The sequence below is a fragment of the Nipponia nippon genome, unplaced genomic scaffold, assembly GCF_047370975.1.
Source record: "Nipponia nippon isolate SJK-2023a ecotype South Korea unplaced genomic scaffold, ASM4737097v1 scaffold_14, whole genome shotgun sequence".
NCBI lineage: Eukaryota > Metazoa > Chordata > Aves > Pelecaniformes > Threskiornithidae > Nipponia > Nipponia nippon.
Genome location: NW_028262330.1, coordinates 8,572,239 through 8,596,384, shown reverse-complemented (window position 1 = coordinate 8,596,384; position 24,146 = coordinate 8,572,239). Strand labels below are relative to the sequence as shown.

General features: G+C 37.0%; 1 protein-coding gene across 1 annotated transcript in view; it reads right to left on the bottom strand.

The window, feature by feature from the left end:
* PITPNC1 (phosphatidylinositol transfer protein cytoplasmic 1) overlaps nucleotides 1-24,146 on the bottom strand; it is a 93,072-nt gene that overhangs the window by 42,399 nt on the left and 26,527 nt on the right. Inside the window, 3 exon segments of the mRNA XM_087751156.1 lie at nucleotides 1,743-1,750; nucleotides 2,195-2,283; nucleotides 6,012-6,160. Of these exon segments, the coding sequence (XP_087607282.1) occupies nucleotides 1,743-1,750; nucleotides 2,195-2,283; nucleotides 6,012-6,160 (246 nt within the window).

The following is a 24,146-nucleotide window of genomic DNA, read 5'->3' as shown; positions in this document are numbered from 1 at the left end:
AGACAAAGATAGGAATTATTCCCAGTGGTATATTTTTGTTCTAGATTCAACAGTTTGAGGCAAAGGCACTTTCTGTATTTCCCTTGAAGATAATTTCATAGTCTATCAGCTCCATTAAAATATATTTTAGATTTTTGTCTGAAGTACAGTTTCCTTAATCTCATCCCAATATTTCTAGTTCTGTTTCCTTGCACCACAGTAAGTAATTAGTCCCCAGCTCCCATAGGCAGTTATACTGTCACTTAGTGACTGTTTTGCCTACCTTCTACATTTGTAGATGGATTTAGTTTTTCTTTACAAGTCTCTTCAACCCTGCAATCGTTTTTGGTGATGCTCTTGAACATCTCTTTAGCTGTATACCTTCTACAGACCTTCACCGAAATGCGTTCCAGGTGTTGCCTCATCAGTTTAGATAAAGGTCACCTCCTGATTCAAATTCTATGAGTACAGCATTGCTGTTTGGTTTTGATAATGTATTGCATTTCAAATTCAGACATATATTTCTGTCTGCTACCACCTCTTTAATCATTCCCACTTGTCTCTTTCAGTTAAAGAAAAAAAATCACATTAAAAAATGCCAATTTACTTTCAGGTAAAAAAAAATATACAACAAAGTGTAAGTAACAGACATCAGTGCAACGTAGCACATGTCATCTTCCCAGCCTAAGACCAAACCTGCTATCAAAGGGTAAACCCTTAATTAATGTAAACTGTGCCAGGCCCTACTGAAGGTATCTTCTGGCAAAAAACAGCTGAGTATCTGTCCCCTCATTACTACTATCTATTATTGGACATTTGGGTTTCCTCTGACAATCAAATGAATTTTAAACATGAAACAAAGCAGAATATGTAATAAGTATCTACCGTACATATTGAAAAGCACAGTTTGGTACTTTGGATTTTCAAACCTGGTCATCAAAGTTTCAGTTCTAAGTCTCCAGCTTTCAGATCTGAGCCTTTAAATCCCTTTATTTTTTCTCTTTCACATTTATCACATTAAAATCTTTTTCCTCTCCGTATCCTTTACTGGTTTTAAAAAAAAAACTGCACAAACATTTTGAGCACTGCAGAGTTAAGAAAAAACAAGTGGATTATGTTTTATGTACAGTCAGAATTTCAAACTAAATCAAGGCAGGAGTTTCTGAAAGGTCCCTTCACCTGGATCTTCCTCACCATCTCCTCCTCATCTTCCAAAGGCTGCTGAAAACTTACTGTATATTATTGAGGCCAGCACATTTAAAACAATTTTTCTCATGATTTATGTGCTATATTTTGCCTTAGCTCTGCTAGAGGGAATAGTTGATTTTTCTGGGCACCGTGCCCAAATTATGTTTAATTTTGTCTACAGATTGTACAGTTTCCCAGATACTATACCAGAGATGAGCATTTTATAAGTTAATAAAACAATAAATAAAATAAAATCTGTTCTCATGTCTCCACGTAATAACTGGAACCTTAAAAGCCTTGCCCTGTTTTATAGAAGCTTCCCTTTGTTACAGTCAGTGACTAAAAATATATCAAATTATTTTGAAGTAATAAAAAATAAGGTAAATAGTTTATAGAATCCCCACAGAAACACTTCAAATTTAACCTTAAATTTCTTAAACAAATAGCTAACATAAAGTTCCATTACTGAATGCATTATGTATTAGTTATATTAAGAAGGAATCAGTTTGGATTCCAATACAATACTTCACATAATTATTTTATTTTTAGAATAAAAAGAGGAAGGAAAAACTTACTGTGTATTCTGATTTCCAATTGTCCATTTGTAAAAAAAGAATGATGAGGGAAAAGAAAAAAAAAGAAATGTGAAATAAAACAATGATGCAAGATCCTTACAGTAAACATACATTAATAATCAAAAAAATTGTGTCACATAATCTGCTGATTTATATTTGACTAAAGTCTATGGGACAGTAAAGGGTACAAATCAGCACAGAATCTAAGCACCTGACATTTTCTTTGCAAGGAAGTAATTGCACAGATACAACACTCCAGTTTTTACCAATCCATAGCCTATCATCTTTAATTCCTGATATCAGTCAATATAAGATGGAAAAATATATGCCGTTCAACAGGAGCTGTTAAAGCAACTTGGTATCTGTGGCTCAATATGTAACTTGGAGCTTCTGAAGCTACGCTAAACTATCCAAAAGTACAAGTCAGTAATCATTTCTGCTTTATTCCTTACCTGTGATTGTGTAAGGATAATAATTCCAAGCCTTCTCTGTAACATAAAATATTTTGGGAACAACTGCTCTAGCCCAGCTAGGCAGTTTGCTGAAAACAAAAAGAAAATATAAAATTAGAATATTGAGTATTGTAGAAAAGAAGATACTTCCAAACGTGTTCATAATTTGACAGGTGTTTCACAGGATACAGCAATACCTGGACTTCACAACAGTATTTTCATCTCATGACTATGCATTCTGTCTCAGCTTTCTCCACAAGCATATATGAAACCAAGTCTGTTTGTTCCCGTCTCAAAGTGAGCAAGATGGTGCCAGTGCAATAGCCTCTGATCAGACTTAAATTGAGGTTGCAGATTTCAAGAATTTATGGCCTCAAACCTTTGGTCATGGATGAGCTCAGCAGGTTAGACCATGCAAGGTGTATCTCTGTCACAGTATTCTTAACCACAGGGAGGCACTCTCTAACAAGAGGTAACGTGTGATTTCAGTCCACTTGGATCCCGATTCCATGATTTCTTCTTAGAGACTATTTCTTCTTCCTCCATATTCTCTGCTGGCACACAAACTCTTACATCAGCTCACCCAGCGCACAGTTCTTTCCACACTACCAACACCAACTCTTGAGTAGGAAGCTTTTATATTAAAATTAACAAATCACTCAAAACACCTTTGTGAGACTGGTAGGTAGTACTAGTCCCATTTTGGTGATGGGAAAAGTAAATCACAAAAGTTGAAGAGAATTAATGGAACTGATGTCATAGCTCAGAGCTCGGTCTGTCAAGAGAACTTACCAATGTGGTGGTACGACAGCAGTAGAATAAGAAATGAAAGATGTGGATACAGCACATGGAAAGGTCATTAAAGGGTAATTAAATAATACTATGGAAGAGTGGGAGCATTTTTTTTACCACGGATCCTGGGTCTTTCATTTCCAGAAATCTGGTCACTCAGGGTACCAAAGAAGTGATGAACAAACATACATTTTAAAAAGACAAGTTCATGAGAATTCATCTTTCAACCCTTTCTTAATGACATCAATTCTAATCACTGAAGCTGCCGGGAACAAAGGTGCAGTACTAGTCACTCAAAAGAAGGCAGACCTTTGGAGACCACAAGTATCACTGTACTTCAGGGACTCAGTTACAATCATGTTAGTCTGGTGATGTGTCGAGCAGATCACCCAGCCGAAGACTGAATCTTTACTGAACTGAAGTAGATGCTTTCAGACTTCAGATTTCCAAGTGTAAATGTTTGAAACAGTTACGTTTAGATAATTGTGTGCAGGAAGTAAATTAACTTTCCATATTAGCAAATTTCTGAGGAAAATACAGAGTTTGGATCATTAAGGCTTATTTAACCATGATCTACTACACATAAATATTGTATTTGTCCAGAGGCAAAATGCAGACATTAGTACATTATCTAAAGATTCAAAGTCAAGTGCATTGACTTTTGCTCCTTGATGACATTGCTCAAAACCAGATTCTTTTCTTTACACAAACCTTTCTTGTGTACGGTCTTTTAAGCAGCACTTTACATACTGCATAATAGACTTCACTGTATCAGATCTTTTGTCTGTTTTGTCAGCCTCTGTCAGTGTCTTTTTATGACTCTCTTTCTGCTCCCTCCCTTACCCCTGCTAAACTTTACTCTGATGCCTAAATAATAAATACCAGAGGATGCAGACTTTCAGCTTTTGAAAACAATGCTTCAGCAGGAGAGAGAGGCAGTAAACAATTCTGAACATAACTAAGGCTTACACTGACACCAGAAAATTTTACTAGTAATGTCTTTGTTAACATACAGCTGCTCATTTGCATTTTTTTTTTGTTATTGTTGTTTTTCGCATATTTGCCTGTCTACCTATCTTCGCCGGTACAGCACATTTCCAAAACAAATAATTTTATGAGCAAAACACACATTGTACTCAGAGTTGCCAGCAAGGCACAGCCATAGACACACATGAATTGTTCCAAGGGTCCATGCACAGAAAGAAAACGTAATATTTCTATTTTAGCAGCACAGGTATCTGTGGATCACATTATTTTGGGGGGTTTTTTGTTTGGTTGGTTTTGTTAGTTTTTGGTTTTGTTTTGTTTTTTTTTTAATTTCTTCCTTCCCTGGATGAAGTTCAGTCTTGCAGCAAGTAGGGAGGAAGTGTTTCTTAAAGGGATTCCAGCTGAAGCCATTGGCAAGCAAGACGACCCTCTGCAAGAATTAAAGTATTAGCAGGCAAGAAAAGATAAATGAAAATAATGCACAAATCTTTCCAAGAAACCATCACTGAAATATGTAAATTCAAATTTCTTCAGAAGAGATCAGTCCAGAGCAAAATAAAGTGAAGCAAAGCTAGCAAGTTTATTAGGGCGGTGGACCCTGGAAGAAGAAAAGATGAGGGAGAGAACTGTGCTGGGGTAAGGAGTCCCGTTCCTCAAGGAAGGCAGGCAGAGGAGTTTTCAGCACATCTTGTATAGCAGTATGTCTCCTTGAGTGAAGTCTTCCAGAGTCTTTGAGTAAGAGATCCTTTGTTCCGTTGCCTGCACTACCAGAAACTATATGCTTTCCAAGTATGTCTTCTAGATGCTTTCTAGGACACAGTCCTTCTGGTTATTCTGAATTACCCTAAAGTGGCAATTCTGAATATGCTCTTCAGTGCTTAAAGCCTTTGCTCTTTTTAACATGAAGGAAAGAAATATCCAGAAACATAAAAAACCCAGACTTCTGGGAGCTCTACAACAGGAACACATTTATTGATTTTTCCCAAGTCCTGTATCTAGCCTGTGCGAGAACAGAGTTATAATCACAATAACATTAAATGTTGGCAAGATATATACATATATATTATTGGACTGTGTGCGTGTGCGTGCAGCATTACTGGTGATTCAATTTAGCCTGAGTTAAGGTTAGATATGTCAGGATTGCAGTGGAGGAGTAACTTGCAATGTAGAAGCAATAGCTGTAGTGTTTCTATGCCCACTACGAAATGCTGCAGAGCATAAGTTTAATGAAACGAAACAGGCTCAGAGGAATAGAAGAACATCAGAAAAGCAGCGATATTCAATTAGATCAGCAGTAGTAAAAATGGGAACAGATTAAGCAACATATTTCATAGGACACAAAAATATATATATATTTTAAAACTTGTCCAGCCTTTGAGTGTGGAGGCACTGACCCTCAGCAGTATAGTTTCACCGTAGGAAGAGACACATATTTCACTTTAAGAAATGATGGAACATTTGGTAAACAAAAGCAATTTTATCCATCATGCCTTTAAGCTTATTACTTTGGTACAGAAAGTCATCATTGTATAAGCCTAATGGTCATTCATAATGTCAATTAACTTTGCTGAGGCAAATCTTTTGTCACTAAAAATGGAGTACTGGCTTTGTGACAGTATTATGAAGTGAGAAACCCTTATATCATTTTAGTGGTTTGGTTTTGTTTTTTGGGGGGAGGGTGGGGTATTTGTTGTTTTTGCTTTTTAGTTTGTTTGTTTGTTTTTCCCCCCATAATTTTGGAGAACAGAATGACAGTGAAGTGTAAGAGAAAACAAAAAATCCTGATTTTCAGTACATCATTAACTTCAAGTTATAATTCTTTCTCTTGGAAAAGATACTCTAGAAGAAATGACAACTGATCTCTCTATTTCAAGCCACTGCTCTATCCCACCTTCCTTCTTCCTGCGGCTAGCAGGAAGCAGCATGTATTCATGGGAACATGGTCTACTTGAAACAGAAAGGCTATTGGCTGGAAAGGATATTCCTTGCAAATTTTTATTACAGCCCATGCTGAGAGAAACAGTTTTACTGCACTTGCCTGTTGAGATAGACCCGTTTTTCTGTTAGCTGACCATTGCCATGGTTTGGATCTTCATAGGGTTCATTCTGCACCACCTCCACACCTTCACCTCGGTCACTCTGCTCATGGCTATGCTTGCTTATCATGTACAGCTGTCCAATTCTGTACTGCAAAGCAAAATCAAGAACAACGTATTAGCTTTATGTAATACATGTGCATTCAAAAGCCAATGTCATACAATGATATAGCAGTGTGTGCAAATAAAAGGTAGTTCAAGGGCAAAAACCAGTATTTTGCAGCTTCATTTAGACCTATGAGTCAGGGTCCTCCCATTACCTTATTAAGTCCAGGGCATCACTTGTGGAAAAAACAACAAAAACTGTGTGTATACAGATGAAAAGAATCAGGCCAGTCCTTTATTTTTAGACTGTATTTGTAAGGATATAAGTTAAGCATAAATAAACAATTTCTCTACTGCTGCCGTGTGCTGACATGCAAGGGGATTTTAACCAGCAGGTGAACTCTAAAAATCCTGTGGGACACAGGATTCTCCTGTCATGCCAACACGATGCCAAATAATGAAGCCCTGCAAAAAAGATTCAGGAGAACTATTGCTGATACACAGAAACAGGAGTGCCAGCTCTTAAGAAAAAACTCATGTAGACTCTAAGTCCTTTCAAAAAGAAGTTTGAGACAAGTGATTTGGCGATACTATTAAAATGAATTTAAGCACTTAAATGATCCTTTTTCTATAGGCTTTCGAGTTACTTAGGAAGCCAAAACCCAGGAGGGTTGACCCGACATTGCTATCACAGAAAAATAAATTGTTGTACTGGCAATTGATATTTTTCTCAGTATGTCTGCATCTGCACTAAGGCTTTTGCCTCCAGAGAAATATAACAAAAAGTACATCCTGAGCCTTCATTAGCCAAGATTTTAGAGTAAAATTGTACTTTCCCACACATTTTTCTGGTCTGAGATTTTATTATCACTTAAGTCCTTTCCACATTCTTGAACATACCACGGTTCTTACAACAAACTGCCTTTGGATCTATCCAGTTTTCTCCATTTGGATCCCTCTCTCCCCCAAAGTAATTTGTTTAGGCATATACATGCTAATCGCTTCAATCACATCAATCACTTCAAATACAAAGAACAACCTGTTAATTTAGAGAATAGCTGAGCTACTACACAAGCTGCCAAGTACTAGCTCAGCATAAGCAAACAAAAGCATAGTGACAGTCTGACCTCAGAAAACTCTACGAGATTCTTGTGGTTATTACATATTATAAACAGCAATCCTATCACAGACTTTAAAAAGCCCCAAAAGCCCAAATCGAAAGAGCAATTAGCTAGGCAAAAAGCCCCAAACCATCACAGACATTATTAACAACTGCCAACAAGACAGTCTTACTAAATAAACGATAAGGAATAGGATCATGGAGGCCTCCCTACAGAAGTTCTTTAAATTCCACATAACCCCATTTTATTCCCCTGCAGCAGGCAGGCCACAAGAAGGTAAGAAATTTAGAAATTGCATCTTGCAGGATCATTCACTTAGGGGACAGGGATTTCCCTTCTCCTAGTACTGAATGGACACCACCTACTTCCTTGCCAGCCACACACTACAACAGAGAAGCAGATGATTTGCTTCAAAAAGGTGCCTTTCAGTGGATAATTCCAAAGTACTAAAAATGCCTCCAATTTATAAAAAGGTTCTTCAGGGGCAAAAGGGTGCTCTGGGAGGGGGAGATGAGGTACCTTGGATCTATTTTCTTTTCCTCTAATCTAATTAGGTAATTTCAGTGGATTTTTTTCCCATTACCTTTCTTCAAACATCTCCTCACAGTGAAGAATATAACCCACTCTTAAAACTCGTTGGAACTAGTAAAAAAAAGGACTAGGGGAAAAGAAAAAAAGATACGGTTGTCATAAAACTAGCGAGTGTCATAGGGGTCAGGTCAATTAATTGTGAAAATGTGACCCTTGTAACATTTGAAAAAAATTCAGTAAATCTCTGCAGAAGTGCTGGCTACGCAACCTAGAGGTGCCTGAATATTTAAGTGTTATGCACATAGTGTTTCTTCCTCTCCTTTCTCTTCTTAATTGGTGAGTATTGATGGCTCTTTTTTTTTATTAGAATGATCATTCTTTCTCTTTATATTCTATATAACTTTGGAGAATCTACTCTCTCACTACACAGAAATGTTCCTAAGACGTTCACTAAAATGATAAGTAGAATAATGCTCTTTACACGATTTGATGCTGGCACTATCTCCTGCCTATATATTCAGCTTTCTCATCTCTGGTACCTCTTTCACACAAAATGTCCCCATTTAAGAGATAAGCCCTAAAATTATTTTTCTTGCTAATCCAGTTATCTACCTTAGTCTCTACTGAATCCTTTTTTTCTCTGTCTCATCATATTTAAACATTTTGTCCTAATCTTCAAGGCTCTGAAGAGCTGCATTCCCCACACATACCTTTTAACTAGTTCCATGAAAAACTGGCTTCTCTTTTTCACTAACAATAAATTAATGCACTGGTACACAGGCAAGGCAAAATTTGCAGACAGAGGTAGTATATTTTATTTGATCAACAAGTACAGTTGGAAAAAGGAGAACTTACAGGCACATGAAGCTGTTCTTCAGGCCTGAAATAAAAAAAAAAAAACCAACATACTTCAAAGCTGAATGCAAGCTGAGAAAAAATGCTTTGCTTTTAATGAGATATGTATCAATTAGACCACCTGAGAGTAAAGATCATTACTGCCTGTGGAGTGATAAGGATGTTAGAAAAGAGGAGAGGTGATAAGGTGCTTATCTTCTAATGGAAAGAAAGAGATCAGTAATATATAGCCTGTGGAACATGAAAAGGTAAGGTGAGGAGAGGGGAGAGGAATTACAATTTTCCATAAAGCCAATATTTCTATTGAGATCTCTATTGAGAATTTTGTTATCCCCTTAAGTTATGACTTTTAGTTGCCATGGACATCTCTGGAAAGTGTTTCATGATTCCACGTATTACCGCATGCTTTGATTTCCTACTACCCTGTCGTCCTTTGCGATTTTGCTCTCAATTTCAATGGTCAAATAAAGATGTCTCAGTTTCTGCCAGAACTACTGGCTCAGAAACATCAAGATGAACGTACATTCGCACTGACAACTAACAATGGGGTGGTACTAAAGCATTTATTTGCTGCAGCATCATCAATCAGAGATATCCACCTATAACACCACCACATGTTTTGCTAACACAGACTGTTGTTCTTTCATGGACCCATACTACCATAAAATGCTAGCAAAATATTAAATCACAGACTGTAAATCCATCTGAGTCCATGGTTAAGAGTGGCTAAGCTGCATACCCTCTTCAGATGATGATCAGTGCTGTCAAGTAGAAATTGCTTTACAGATGTTGCACAGTCAGTGCTTAAAGAAAGGTTCTGCTTCTCCAATGAGACTCAAAATCACACACACTCCAACTGTACCTAAGATCTCACAGAAGGTATCCAAGGCAGCTCAGCGTGGCGCTTCTGACTTGGGAGATGTTGAAGAAAACAGAAGGCACCACAACTGGTGCTGGACAGCTCTTCTGCAGGAATCCTACTGCTACTCGCCTCTCCCCCGGCGTTGACTTTCCATACCTATGGATCTGACACCACTCAAGTGGAAATACCCACCTTTCATAACTATTGAAATGACTGTGCAGTCCTGCTAGAAAGCAGCTCTATTCTGCAAAAAGAAACATACTTTTACATGTACTTCAAAGTAGCTAACTTAGCTCCTTTGTGTGCTATTCATTTGGTTTCATCTGGTTTATAAAATTTTAGTATCATTCTAGAGCAGGATGAAAAAAGAGTTAACTTCCAAAATTATAGTACTTTACTAAACCAGCGAATACACAACTATTATTTCATGTAAAATAACTAATAAATAAAAAGTGTATGTTTATATTTACATGAATAAAATCCAAAGCAAAGATGTGTCTTTTAGAACTTGCTGAAATTTAAATGCCTGAAGAAAAAAGTCACAGCTTTTTGTAACTTCCTATTGATATTGTGGAGAAATATCACTTAAGAAACAGTAAACTGCACTTTAAGAGCAGTAAACAATACTCATTATTCCTGCAAGGGTAAACTGATGTGCCACTATTATTTGTGTTGCTCTATCACAATCTGAATTTCCACGTTCTTAGCTGTAAGATAATTTTCCAAGACCATATACTGTTTCAAGGAAGTTAGGAAAATCTCACACAGTGGCACCTGATCTGAATTTGGTTCTGGAGAAAAGCTCTTTGTTTGAAAACTCTTCAGTTTAATAGGGGGAAATTTCTTCAATATCAAAGGAAGAACTTCAACAAACAAATGCATTGAATGTGGAGTTAGAGATTTCTAAGGATATTGCTATGTGGCTTCTGTTGCAGACTTGATGTTTCTCAACTCCTAATGAGTTAGACATTGTCTCAGTGGTGACTTCTCTTTTCCTTCAACAGGCAGATGGTGTTTGCCCATTGGGAGTTTAGTCATACAAGAAACAAGCTTTATGTTAGCAACAGCATAATGATGGTCAATTTGATTTTGTTTAAAATTATAAGTGAGACCAGAATCACTTTTTTGATGTTCTTGAGACAGGAGGGGGAAAAAAGAAAAAAAAAGGGGGGGTGGGGGTGGTGTCCACCCTACACATCTTTCATTTGTAGAACTCCCACTGTCTTCAGCAGAAGCTGCACAAGAAATCCTTGTACAAATGTGTGAATTTTTTTCAGCCTGACCGACTATTGCTCAGTTTTTCATCTAATACTAGTCTTAGAGTACAACCTTTCACACAACCTTTCAAACTTCACGTGGAATATAAAAAGTAGCATTCTCTCAAAGGAGAAATTATGCCAAAGCTATCCATAATCTGAAATTTTTATACCATTCCTTGAAGTTCTTATCTGAATGCTCACAGAGAATGTAACAGATTGATCACTAGCGTCATCTTATATGGCAATTCTCATATTCAAAAGAATTGTTGAACTCTTTAATCTACATTTAGTTTTCTATAACTAGACTAAACCACCACGGATGGTGCTGCCATTTCAATTTATGCAATTTATTGTTCTAAGTCAGTAGTGAGATCCCTCCCTGCAGTTAGAAGCTGGAGTCCAGAAGATGCTGAATGTCTTTTATACCTATTAAAGGTAATCGTTATTCAGCACACTGCATTTTGACACTGGAAAGTATTTCTCACACAGTGATTCATGCTAAATTAAAACATGCCAGTGGCTTCTAGTCCTGTTCTCAGAAAACTGCAAAGGTAAAACAGAAAAAAACCCAGCAACGACTAAACTGAAACAGATCTGTACTTGTGCACAAACGTGCTCCTTTGCAGAAGCAGCTATAAAGGGCACAATCCTGCCTCCATTGACGGCAATAGGTGTTTAGTCATTGACCTCAACTTAGTAAAGATTTACTTCTAGCAAGAAAAGATAATGAATCCACTTCATCATCAGTTGTATCTGTCTAGCTACACTGAATCCAAGGACATTGATTATGGCAAAACAGTAGCAATGTGATGAAGGAATTCTGATTTATAGAATGGTGTCTCATTAATAGAAAATAATCTTAAAACTGACATGTTTCTGATTTATTTTCAAGTCATAGTGTTTGGAAGACTCTTTGCGTGCTCCTTGGTGAATATGTTCCAAAACTTCATTTCAGGCCATTTTTTTACTAAAAAGATTAATAGGAATATTATTCAGCACTTGTGTAATAATTTCCATGTTTAGAATTATTTAAAACAAGTTCTGATTATTCCTCAAAGTACCACCATGAGACAAGCATGGTGATCCCCAGGTAAGCTTCTTGTCTAAACATGCATAGCCTGTCACTCCAAGCAATCTCTTAACATCAATTTTACAGAGGTACTTCATGTCTGGAATAACTTGTTTGAAAATGTATTTGCTTGCGTACCTATCTCTGTTTAGGAGGATACACTGAAGGTTCCTATTGTGTGTTTTGTTTTGATGTTAGAAAGCATCGTTTTCAGGTCTTGATCAAGACCTAAGCCCCGCACTGCCATAAATATGAAAAGTTTACAGTTAGATATTGAAGACGGGCAAAGAAAGCCTTACCCTTATTTTATATTTGATAGTTGAAACTGAAATTAAATTAATACCTCAACCTTAAAAAAGATGTCTGCGATAGAACAGGGAATTTAACCTCAATCTAGTGATTTCCAGCTCAGTGCTTTTACCACAAGACACACCTGTAATTTTTTTTTTAATTCTAAACGGTAATTACTTAAACAGAAGTGGTTTCTCTTATCTCACTCACTGACTGTAAATCCTTCATGTTATTATTGTTATTAGACATCATTCTGTCTGCCTTCTGAAATGGGAGAAGCCTAATGCATCCTCATGCTCATCTGGAGGTTAAAGCAGAGCCCTCACATGTGGGCAATTATAACACTGGCTGAGAGAGCACCAAGATTGTGCCTTCTGATCCCCATACTTGGGTAGATGATGATTCATAGCTATTAAGAATAATTTAAGAAAATCTTTTCCATGACACAAGCTCCAGGTTCTGACAAGGTGATTTGTTTTCCCTGTTATTAACATTCCTAGATTGGTTTTAACTAGCATAGAGGAATGTACAATGTGCTGGTATTTGACGTTTCATGTACTGGTGGATTTGCATTGGCTCCTGCTTGGCTTGCTTTTTGAATTAGGGTTTTGTTTGTTTTGTTTTTGTTTCAGTTGGACTTCTGGCTCTCAGAGCTACTACTTGGCAAACAATAGAAGTGAATATCTCTCCTGCCCGATAGTATACATCAACCACCACCTCTAGTTTTTACTGCAGGACATTGCTATGGAGGGAACTTAGTCAGACAATTAGTAATCATTACAGAGTTAGAAAACTTTTTGCCACTGAAATAATCATGCTCTTTGCCTAGATAGCCACGTGCAGGAAGAAAATAAACTCATTGTAAATTTGAACTTGGAAGTCTCTCTTATGTAGCATAACAGCGGTGTGAAGGTAGCAGTTTATATTTCTAAAATAGTGATTTTTCTGGTAAAATAACTACATTGTGGGATAGGGTCATGTGAAAAGAGTACTGCTGGTTTTGACTGCTGGGAAAATCTGCAAGGAAAGCATGAAGAGTAAAGAGAGAACGCAGAAAGGGTGTGTTCTTATAGCCCAGTGTAGTGCCTCGCAGAGATACCGAGACTACCACTGCATTGATATTAAATCTCCTTTAGCCTGGCTCAATAGCAGTGTCGAGTCTACACTAATACCTTATTTGACTTCTAGTTTCTAAGCTAAGGTGTTTAGAGCAAACTAGGCACCTTGGCACTGCATTCTCTTTGCCACGTAGAAATATCCTAAGTGCAAAGAAGTTTCTATGAACTGTTATTTTAAAATGGCTGTCCTTGAGGCACAAATAGAAGAAAGTAGCTCCAGAAGCAAAGGTAGCTTTCTAAATTACTGTCTTCAAAAGAAAATCTATTTTTACCTACACAAAAGATCAATCAACCTTCTGGAACAACAGAAGGATTGGTTACAAGAAGGAACACCACCAAAAATCTACACGACTGACCTTATCTAATTACAGGTTATTAGTGAGGTGCCACAGCTAAGAGTGCGCCATATTCCCAAGTGTCACTATATCATTGGGCTGAAACATATTAGAGGTGTAGTTTGTCTTGAAAATCAGTTGTAGGAAGCATCTGAATTGAACAACAAGGCAACACAGGAAAACCCAGCAATGTGAAAAATGTGCACAGAAGAAAGAGAAGCCATATGAGAAATCAAGATGGTATTCGTTAACAACCAGTGGGAGAAATAATAGATGCAAGAGAATTAATGTTAAATATTTCAAAGGGTTATTTTGTCTATAGATGATTTTACGTGATTAATGCCATTACTGCTCAGGACAGTAATCTGTGTAAAACTTGCTACACCAATTGAATAGTACAGATTAAATTTCTGGCAAAATGCTGTCCCTATTACAGGATGTCCATTGCTTCATCACAGTAGAAATGAGGGAACCAACCTTGCCTGTGTAGTAATTTGCCTGTCTAGTAGTCCTTAGACTAAATTAAAGCTAAGACAGGAAAACACAGCTGTCAGGAAGGCAACAGTACTTTCCGACCGATCATGCAATGAATGGTTTAAAGCAATTTCATTTAAAAACCCAGCCAAGATGAACAAGGTCTGTAGAAAGCTTTAGCAGGATGGCTGTAATAATAACTATAAACATCCAGGTCCTAAAATTTGAATGTAAATATGACGCACTGTTGTGATTTGAGGCCCTAGAAAACTGTACAAGTCATTTAGTGGTATAAATGTCACTTACCCTAGTAATATATAAAGAATCTGACTAGTTAAAGTTTGAAGTTGAACTTGAAATTTTTCTTTCAGTTCATTCCTGCATACATCTGTGATTCACAGTGCACTACACATCTGCTGACTTGCATCAGCAGCCTTCTTTAGTATTGCCCGAATTCATGGGAACATGCTTTTGTAGCCTCACAAACAAACAGTTGCCGCAGGAACAGTTGACTTCTGCATGCTGTGAAGTGCAATTCTTACTGCTTTCATGTTTGCTTTGCCTTTTCAAGGAAGAAATTACATCCTTAAGATACTTTATCTGTTTAAATTCCATTGAATGACAGTTCAACAACAACATAGTGGATGTTCAGAAAGATGGTATCCTCCTCTAGCATTTTCAGCTAAAGCAACATGACCTACTCTAAATTTGCAGTGTCCTGGCACATAATGGCTTACAACCTAAACAAGCAATACTGAAATCAACAGAAGCAGGTCCAGATCTGTGGTTAATAGGTGTACAAAGAAAATGAAAATAAATGAAAATTAAGTTGCAAATTTTCAGCTTTCATGCAAATGTTTTGCCAAATATAGCTCATGTCCTGTTCAAATGGCAGTAATTTTATGTTTCTACACCAGCTGTGCTATTGAAAAAAGCCAGCTGTTTATCCTGAGTGTACAAGCTCATACAATTTTTAAGAATCAGGTTTTATTAACAATATTTTACAGTGAGTCATCTGGTTAAATTTTTCAACCGTTCACACTATGTGCTTTTGACATAAATACCGATAATATTCTATTATTTAGATTTATGAAGATACATACATTTCCTACAAAGGATGCATATAAATTTTCAGGAGGCTAAAATGTCCTCTGTTCACAAAACCAGAAAGAACAGCTAAAAGGGACTTATTATGTTGCTTAACCACTTATAACCAGTCTGTCAGTAATGCATACTGAAACACTCTTCGCATCTACTGTTCCCTGTTTATGAGTACCTGCCTCTGATTAACCCACAAATATGTCATGCCTTAATTGCAGCTTATTGTCTTTCAGGCACAATTCACCTCGCCTTACAGTGCAAAACTGGTTTGATAACTATCAAATACTACTGATGTTTTTTCTAAGTCAATACAAAACCATATTTTTTTTGTTAACCACAATTCATTCCTGGGATTGTAGTTAATTTGAAGGCTGAAGCTCAGGGAGCTGTTTAGTAAATCTCTTAAAAATTTAACTTAGAATGCAGTAAAATGAACTAAAACTTCAACATAATTTTTGTAGAGGTTACTAATGTTTTTTTAGTAACCCAGACTCTTTCCCGATATTCCAGGAAAATACTGTTTCCATTTCAGATATTCCAAGAAAGGTCAGAATGGAAACGCGTAGGCTTCCTTCTTGATCCCTGTCACTGATCTCTCTTCAGCAGTGTGCGCTAGCCCCACATACAGGGTGACACATGAATCTATTGCGCTTGCAGTGAAAAGTAACATTCTCCATGGATTAGTGATGGTGATCGAGAAGCTTGCTTTATGAAACCAGACAGCAAAAACTCTTATGTGTTTTTCCACTAAAATAAACAAGATTTGGGGGAAAAAAAAGAGAAGCAGCTAAACTTGTGTGTCATGCATATTAAACACATTTTTGGTGGCTAGAGAAAGGAAATGCTGTGGACAGCCAGACAATGCAATGCGTCAAAGGGCTTGAGCCACGAAGCTGAGTTTGAACATAAAGATTAACTTCTCTGATGTGCAGGATTTTTAAACAATTATTTATTTTAATTCAGCTCAGTTTAAGCTGGGAGTATTCAGAGTTGCATACATCCTTTGACCCCTTCAAAATTCAGTAGAGTGCAGAAACGGACTAGGAGTTAAGTTTATCTTTAACTATAAATTGACCAAACATGTGTGCATCTACTCATACTTTCAGAAATTATTTTTCTCTTTTTGCGTGGCTAATGGTATTTGCTTAATGTTTAAGTACAACTTCTTTCTCCTCAGGCTACTTTTCTCTAATTACTCTTCTTCAGTAATTACTCATTTTTGTGACTTATAAAAATCTTCCTCATACTAAAAGCATCAACTTTCAAGTACAGAGAATTTGATGCTTTCAGAAAAAAATTTTGCCTGTAAACTTCGAGTTTAGAAGCACCTAAGAGACTACAAAGGTTTCCATAAACATTGTCAGAATCACAGAGGGGAATAATTCTGCAATTACATTTTTTTTGGCAAGCAAGTTCCTTATGATGCATTTTACGCAATAGAATTCTGCTTATAAATATGAAAAAAGGAGAACTTTCTTAGGATACACAATGTAAAATAAAAAAAACTGAGCATCAGAATTTAGTACTTATTATTTACAAGCTGAACAAGACAAATCCAACCTGCCTTCTGATATCTTATTCAGAAGAAAAAGAAATTTTGTTTGCTACTTCCAATGAAACAAAAGTATATTCACAGTCCAGAATATTTCATCTGACTATTACAAATACTTCATCTTACTTTCTGATCTTCTGAAACAAAACTGACTTCAATTTGATCTTTTAAAATGCACTTGTTTTATGCCTGCATTCTGGAGATAAAAATAATGATAGATACAATTCTGTGCCTGCAAATAGTTGAGGTCACTCCTGCATCTGTGTCCAATGTAGAGATTAGGGTGATGAAGATATTAATGTTATCTAAAGCCATCTGATGAAAGGAAGCACATAAGAGCAAGACTTGAATTATATAAGAAAGAAATGAAGACATACTTTCCTGCTCATTCCCAGATTTATAAGATACACTGAAATCTCAAAACTATTACCAAAAGAGAATACATTTTTTCCATTTTAGTTCATTAGAACAAACATTTGCAGACTACGTACCGACTCTATAAACCTGCAAGCGACAGAAAACCCCATGTTGAAATAAGTCACTACCATAGCAACTTACTACTTTCGCACTGATTCCTTTTTACATGCATGAAGTCTCTAATAAATGTAGTGAGTACATTTAGGGGAGAAGTCTGTTTGCTTGCTGTTGACTTATGGAAAATCAAAACCGCAGCCAAATAAACTCTTGGGCAAGAAACCCGAAGTTTTTGCTGCAGAACACAATGCAACTGTGACATCTGTGGAGCGCGCATGCTGGAGAAGTGAGGATGCTCGGGACAATATGTGCCTGCCATCTAATGTCTTTGTCTAGACTAATTACAGAATACAGAACCTTTCATTTAAAACTTTTCCACCTTGAAGGTGCAAGTACTTTTACAATATACAGATGAGTAGAATTGCTGCTTTCCAGCACAACGGAGAACAGAAGCTCTTACGTAAGCATAAGTAAAATTTCCAGGAAGGACCACATTCCTGACTACCTGACAGACTCCAAAGCTTCCAGATCAGACATTCTTTCAATGCCACATGTAGAATAAAAGCAGGATGAAGGCAAAGAATTACTGCCATGGGACTCTATAGGCTTAATTCAATTTTATTATAATCCAGATATGTGAAGCTATACCGTCTCCAGATGTTTTTGACAGATGGTGTCACAGCATTAAGCATTCTACCAGTGCTTATCTGTTTTTACTGACCCGTGTCAGATCCCAAACAAATCCTGTAAGGAAAGTCTAGAACATTACAAACACAACCAGCATCTCCTCTGGAACAGAACCTGGAAACAGGACAGAGGGAGGTAGAGAAAACTACATCAAAACTGCAGATTTTATCCAATACAGAAGAATTACACAGGTTCATCCTACTTAGAAAGATTAGAGAAATAAAACCTTTTAAGACATGCTTTATCTTTATACTGCCTGAATTTTAAAAACCCTGCTACTGAAATCTCAAATGCAATATTCCTTCACATGCACTTTTAGTTATCATATCTGCAAAATGCCAGTGAAAATTTTAAAGCTGATACCAAAATAATGCATACTGTCTGCCATAATATATTACAAATAATACAACATAATTATTCTGATGAATCTAGTAAATTGAAGGACTGCAAACCAACTCTCAGCAATTTCATTAAAACCTCAAACATTTATAAAAGTCCAAACATAATCCATCGAAACTTCACATGGTCAAAACACATCATTATAAGCATACACACAGAAAGGTAAGGAAGTTACCCGTACTAACAGAGTTAAAGTGTTGATGCTTGAGTTAAATGGGATATGATTTCTTGAGCTTATACAGCAAATAAATCTCTCTATATTCTGCAGAAATACCTACAGTCTTGTTATACAGGAGCTGTAGGTCATAGCTGGCGATTTACCAGTGAAGATCTGTAGCGTGGAAGAGAATCCAATGCTACAAATGGAGCCTTGACAATATACTAGAGAACTAAAATACTCTTCTAGAACTAAAATACTTCTTCAGATATTCCTGCCCTACCTCTGCAGGATACCAGCAATAGCAGAATGATCACCAGCGACAGCAGAAGCTCCTGGTTCTGTGCTGGGCTCTGCACTCCTCTGAAGTAGCTTGTATACCACAAGTGACAGATAAGACAATTTCTCAATACTTGTAAGTGGGAATATCTTTCTCTCCACCACAAAGAATTTTCTTTGGTGTTCAAACTTTCTGCTACAGAGAAGTTTCCAAAAGACCACTTAGGCTGGAACAGATCCTGTTGAGTTCAATGGAAAGACTCTCCTGTTGACTCTAGAGAGCTTTGTACGTAAGTGAACAAACAGCTTTTCTGCACTTTCTACTCCGAAGTTAACCACTTCCTCATTAGTTAGAGCCAGCTGCGTCATTTGGAACGTATCCTTTGGGCATACAGTTCATGGCGTACAGTAGCACCAGGGAATAAAGCTAAAAACCATAACAACGAAATGCATAAATAGATACGATCTCTATAAAGAGAACCTGGTTTTCTTCCTCTCGTCCTTCAGACCACAGCACAGTGCTCTGCGATAGTCATGTGATCCCAGTCTATGCAAGTACGCTGGGCTGTAAGCTGCTATCAAAGACACATGTTTAAAATGGAAAACATATAGCTCAAAGACTTTAAACGCATACACGTTAGAAAAAGCTGGTTTTGTACAAAAGTCAGCGAATTAATCTGCAGCATTCTGCTGCAGACATCAATAACTGAAAAAACAAACAAAACCACACACACGCAAAAGCTAAACAAAAAAAACCCTCATCATAGTCTAAAAATACAGTTAACAAGATATCATTGCTTCCTTTCCTGCTACCCCATGGCCTTCTACTACCCAAACAACAAACCCTCGACAAGTCCTTGGTTCAAGCTCATCGAGAGGAAGTGGTTGCTGTAGCAATGGCAACCCAATGAACGCTCTTCATCTCATACATTTTTTATAGCATGCAGAAAGAGCCCACAGCAAGAACACAAACTTGTTGCATGCTGACATAGCTTGACCTTCCTCTAGTTCATCATCTGCTTGTTTGATAAACTTATTACTTTTCATAAAAATAAAGAATTTGGACCAGTTCATAAATTTTTTGACATATGCTACATGACTGTAAATTATTCCTCAGGAAACATGAGAAGGTACAATTAAGGAAAAAGACGGAAGAAAAGATTAAAACATGAATGAAACTCACTAAAATGTCCATGCCCAAACTGGTCTCACAGGTCAGTCAGTGATCAAATTTTAGTCTAACATACTTTTAAATGCATGTGGTTCAGTCAAACATTCATAACAGTATATAACAGTATTATTTTTAAGTTGAAACATTGCTTTTATGCTGTTTTAGATGGTTTCTACTATTTGTACAGGCATGTGACAGGAATAACTTTCATAAAAAAAAAAATTATTCTAAAACCTTTATGAACTATCAGTTTTGTTAACCAGATAATGCCAAACTTTAATGTGAATACTCAGTGCTTTATTCTAAGCTCAAAGGCTAGGCAAATGCATGTTGAAGAATTTCCTATCTAACAAACTTAAGTGCTCTAGTGCACTGTTTCTCAGATTTGTTTTCATGCAAATCTTTCCTCTATGTCTGAAAACTTTTGGTGTGGGAAGGGAGGGAGGGGATGGCACACTACCTACTAGGTGTTCCTAAAACAGGGAAAACTCTGGAATGCAGTATTTTAAGCGGGGCCTGGGGTCTGGAGCTTGTCTAGGAATATTTTAGCTAGGTAGTTCAGAGAACAGGTTTAATGGCAGCTCATGGCAAACTTACTGCAGGATCCACACTGTCACTTTCCAGCCACTCATTAATCTTTATAATATGCCATTCTTCCCTCTCTTATATTCACTGCATAGAATGAATACATATAAGGAACGTTAATGGTTAATCATCCAACTTTGAAACCAAAACTCTCTATTTCTCTTTTTTTGTTGTTGTTGTTTTGCCTTGCGCTCGGTGTGGACTGCACAATTCTCCTGAGAAGCAGATAACCATCTGGGCAGTCGGTACACTCTGAATTCCTCATTGCCATGGCTGAACCGCTATCCAGCACCTCAGACAGACAAATTAAAGATATACAGTGTCACAGAAGGGTTCACGTATTCTTCCGCTGCATCTTCCTTGATTATCAGGATCTGATATACCTGCTTCCCGATCTTGGATTATCAAAGCCAGGCCCTGCCACTGCAGACAACTAGGCTAAACAGTGCTTCTTGATTTTTTTCTTCTATCCAGGCTGCAAACAATTAGTTAAAAACAAATAAATTAATGCATAAAATTCTACTCTTTCATTGAAAGGATGGTGATGAGAAATTCGCTGTCTTAACTGGTCACGACTGTCACTGAGTGCCAGCTATCAGTTTGACTCTGTGGGAAGCTTGCAGTGTTACTTCTGTTGGAGCCAAATGGTTGTCTTGCTGTGAGCACAAATGCTGACAAGTAGGGCAATATGTGGGAAGAAATCTGCATTTCCAGTGGGATGCATGCATGTGTAGAAGCAGTTAGGGGTTTATACACTGAAAGGGTATACTCTAGTTGACTATGCTAAACCTGTCACGTGCCCATTCTCTCATCGTGATTCTGAGTAGCTCAATACCTACCTGATGTAATCTGGATGTCCGAACAACTCACACCAAATAAACAGCTAAGATACATAAATGAAGTTACTTAATAAAGAAAAAGTACCCCAGCTATTACAATAAAATAGAACAGATAGTGCAGTGGTCTTGAAAATAATATTTAATGCCAAAAGGGGAAAAAAAAATTTAAAAATCAAACAAAAACAAAACAAATTTTTTGATTGCAACTTATTTGTTTAAATTTAAATTGCACAATCAGTAAATACAACTTAAAAACATTTAAGATATTTAAAGTGAAGCCTGAACACAGAAGAGGACTTACTGTTGCAAAATAAAGTCCATTTAGGGAAAGGAAAGATGCAACACTGCATTCAAGTCTGCTGGATGACAATACAGCCTGTTCATTTCATTTTCCCATGGCACTTAGTGATAGTAAAACTACGGAGTCTGGGAAGCATGACTGATTATTGCTTTATTTTCTTATTCTGTCAATAATTTCTAACACGCAAACACATAATGACCGTCAACACAGAATACAAAAGCTCAGATTTGACAACCAAATAAGCCTTCCGAAAGAGCAAACAGTGTGTTTAATTCAATTTAATTTAGTGAAGGGTCAGAGCTCTTCTTTTACAACTCAGAGGATTCCCATCATCTAGTTCTTTCCGAGTTACTGAGAACAAATAGAAGATTTGTATTATAGCACCTGAATTATAATGTGCGGAAGAGAGGAAACGCAGTCAAGAGTTTCAGCCTTGGATTTGTCTTTGCTGTTTTTTCCTATATTACCTGGCTATACTGCCTTAATGAACACCAGGGAATTCCACATATAGCAAATGTGCGTCACACAGTTCCCTCCCGTTGGTACAAATCTAGCCGATGCAGTTCTCGCATCAGTCTTCCACCTTCCTCGACTTCTTTTTCACGTACAAAATACGGTAGAGAGAAAAAGGATAACTATATGGCATTATAGATCTGATGGCCTCTTGGCACGTTCCTAAACAAAATTTAGGAAATTTCCTGAGCTGTACTGACAACGGGACTGGGTTCAGAAACCACTAACTGCAGCTGGCTCCCTGAAGGTCACTTCATTTTCTGTGCCAGAGCTCACACAAATAGGAGAACCAAGCTTTCTGTATGCTGCCTTAATTTGGTAAGGCTGTTTTCTGAGAATAGAGCTTAGTTTTTCCTATAAGCCATAATGTATGCTACAGAAAGAGACGCAACGTACTCTTCTATAGCCAGAAGGTTTGAATTTGAGGCTTGCTATTTATACTGTTACTCCAGTCCTGTAATCTGCCACAAAGCCCTGACAACCCCAACTAGTCGACAAATGACTTCCCTGTCACAAACAGAGCCAGAACGCATAAATATTTATTCATATGAATAAATGCTTATGCAGGATCAAGTTCCCTAATTTTTCTTTTTTTGACCTGTGGAAATGAAAGGATAATTCAGTATTTCATTACATCAGGAAGATAAAACTAGCGTTGGTTTTCCATTTACTATTAAGGGTAATCATGCAGGTCTGAAATACTACGCTATTCTTTGCTATTCCATTTTTAGATTATTTTCTTTCCCTTTCTATCTATTGGTGAGCTTTCTATCACAAAACTATCAACCTTTACAAAATGGATGCCTTTATCTTTGCAGCTAAGGTGTTTGTGAAGTCAGCATGATGTGAAACGTTTTCCACATTATAGTACATTTGCCACGTGATTAACTGGAAGATGTCACTGCGGCATTACTGTTTCATCTTTGTGAAGGCATGCATTCAGGGCAACAACAGAGCACAATATGCACTTTCTCAAGTATAGAAATGCAAGCAATCCCAAAGGGAAACTTGCAGAGACATGCTTGCCTCCCCACTCATCCACAGATCAAATGTTTCATTAAAGCCATCTGACTGACATTTCTCCTTCCAGTGACGTCAGAAAGAAAAAGTGTCATTAAATGAATTATCAGTTTACCATTAGATATTGGCTTCAAAATCATTTTCTAGATGCCACAACAACCTCTTGGAAATTCCTAAAATTGCAATTGCCCCTGCAAGAATACAAAACCGTGAACAAAAATGTTATATTTTATCCTTTCAGAAACACACTAAAACATAGAAGAAATTAATCTTAGCCTCTCAGAGAACAGCATCAGCTTAAAGATCTGTATGAAGAGCTATTAAGTGAGAAGCTCAAAGAACTGGAACAACCTTACATTTTCTTGAAATGAAAGAAGATGTGTTTTTAGAAGGTTATATGAAGAGGATGCTGAAAGAAGATGAGGTTTAAAGGCTAGCAAATAATTCATCTATGGAACAACATGAAAAAAAAAAAAATACAGACATTTACTGCCATGCTAGCTCAGTGCGGACCAATTTGTTTGGTTGAATTGTGCTGTGCTACCACGGCTAGATTGTTTCCAACACCCAGGCTAACATTTGCAGATAATCCAGGTGTAGATAACTGACTGCAACATTGCATTCAGAAGTGTACCTACACTCTTAGCTCCTTCTTAACTTTTGCTAACTTTGACTTTTATTATTATTTTTTGGAACAAAAGATAAAGGAGCTTATAACTGAAGCCAAATAACCATTCTCAGCTCCTACTGATCAGTATTTGACTTGAAGACAGCCACTGCCTTGATGAATCTGGCCTAAAATATCATAAGCAGCTGGCAGTTTCACTCAATAAAATATTGCTCTGACAATAACTCCAGTGAAGCCAGTTTAGTGAATGTGTTCTGTATTTACTAGCTGTACTGTTTATATTACTAGCAATGATGTTGATACTGTAGCACGTCATTGCCAGTTAAGTAAAACACAAGCTTATGTTACCATCAACTATTTATTTTAACATTGACATAGGCAGTATTGTGTAAATAAGTAGCAGTATTTTTC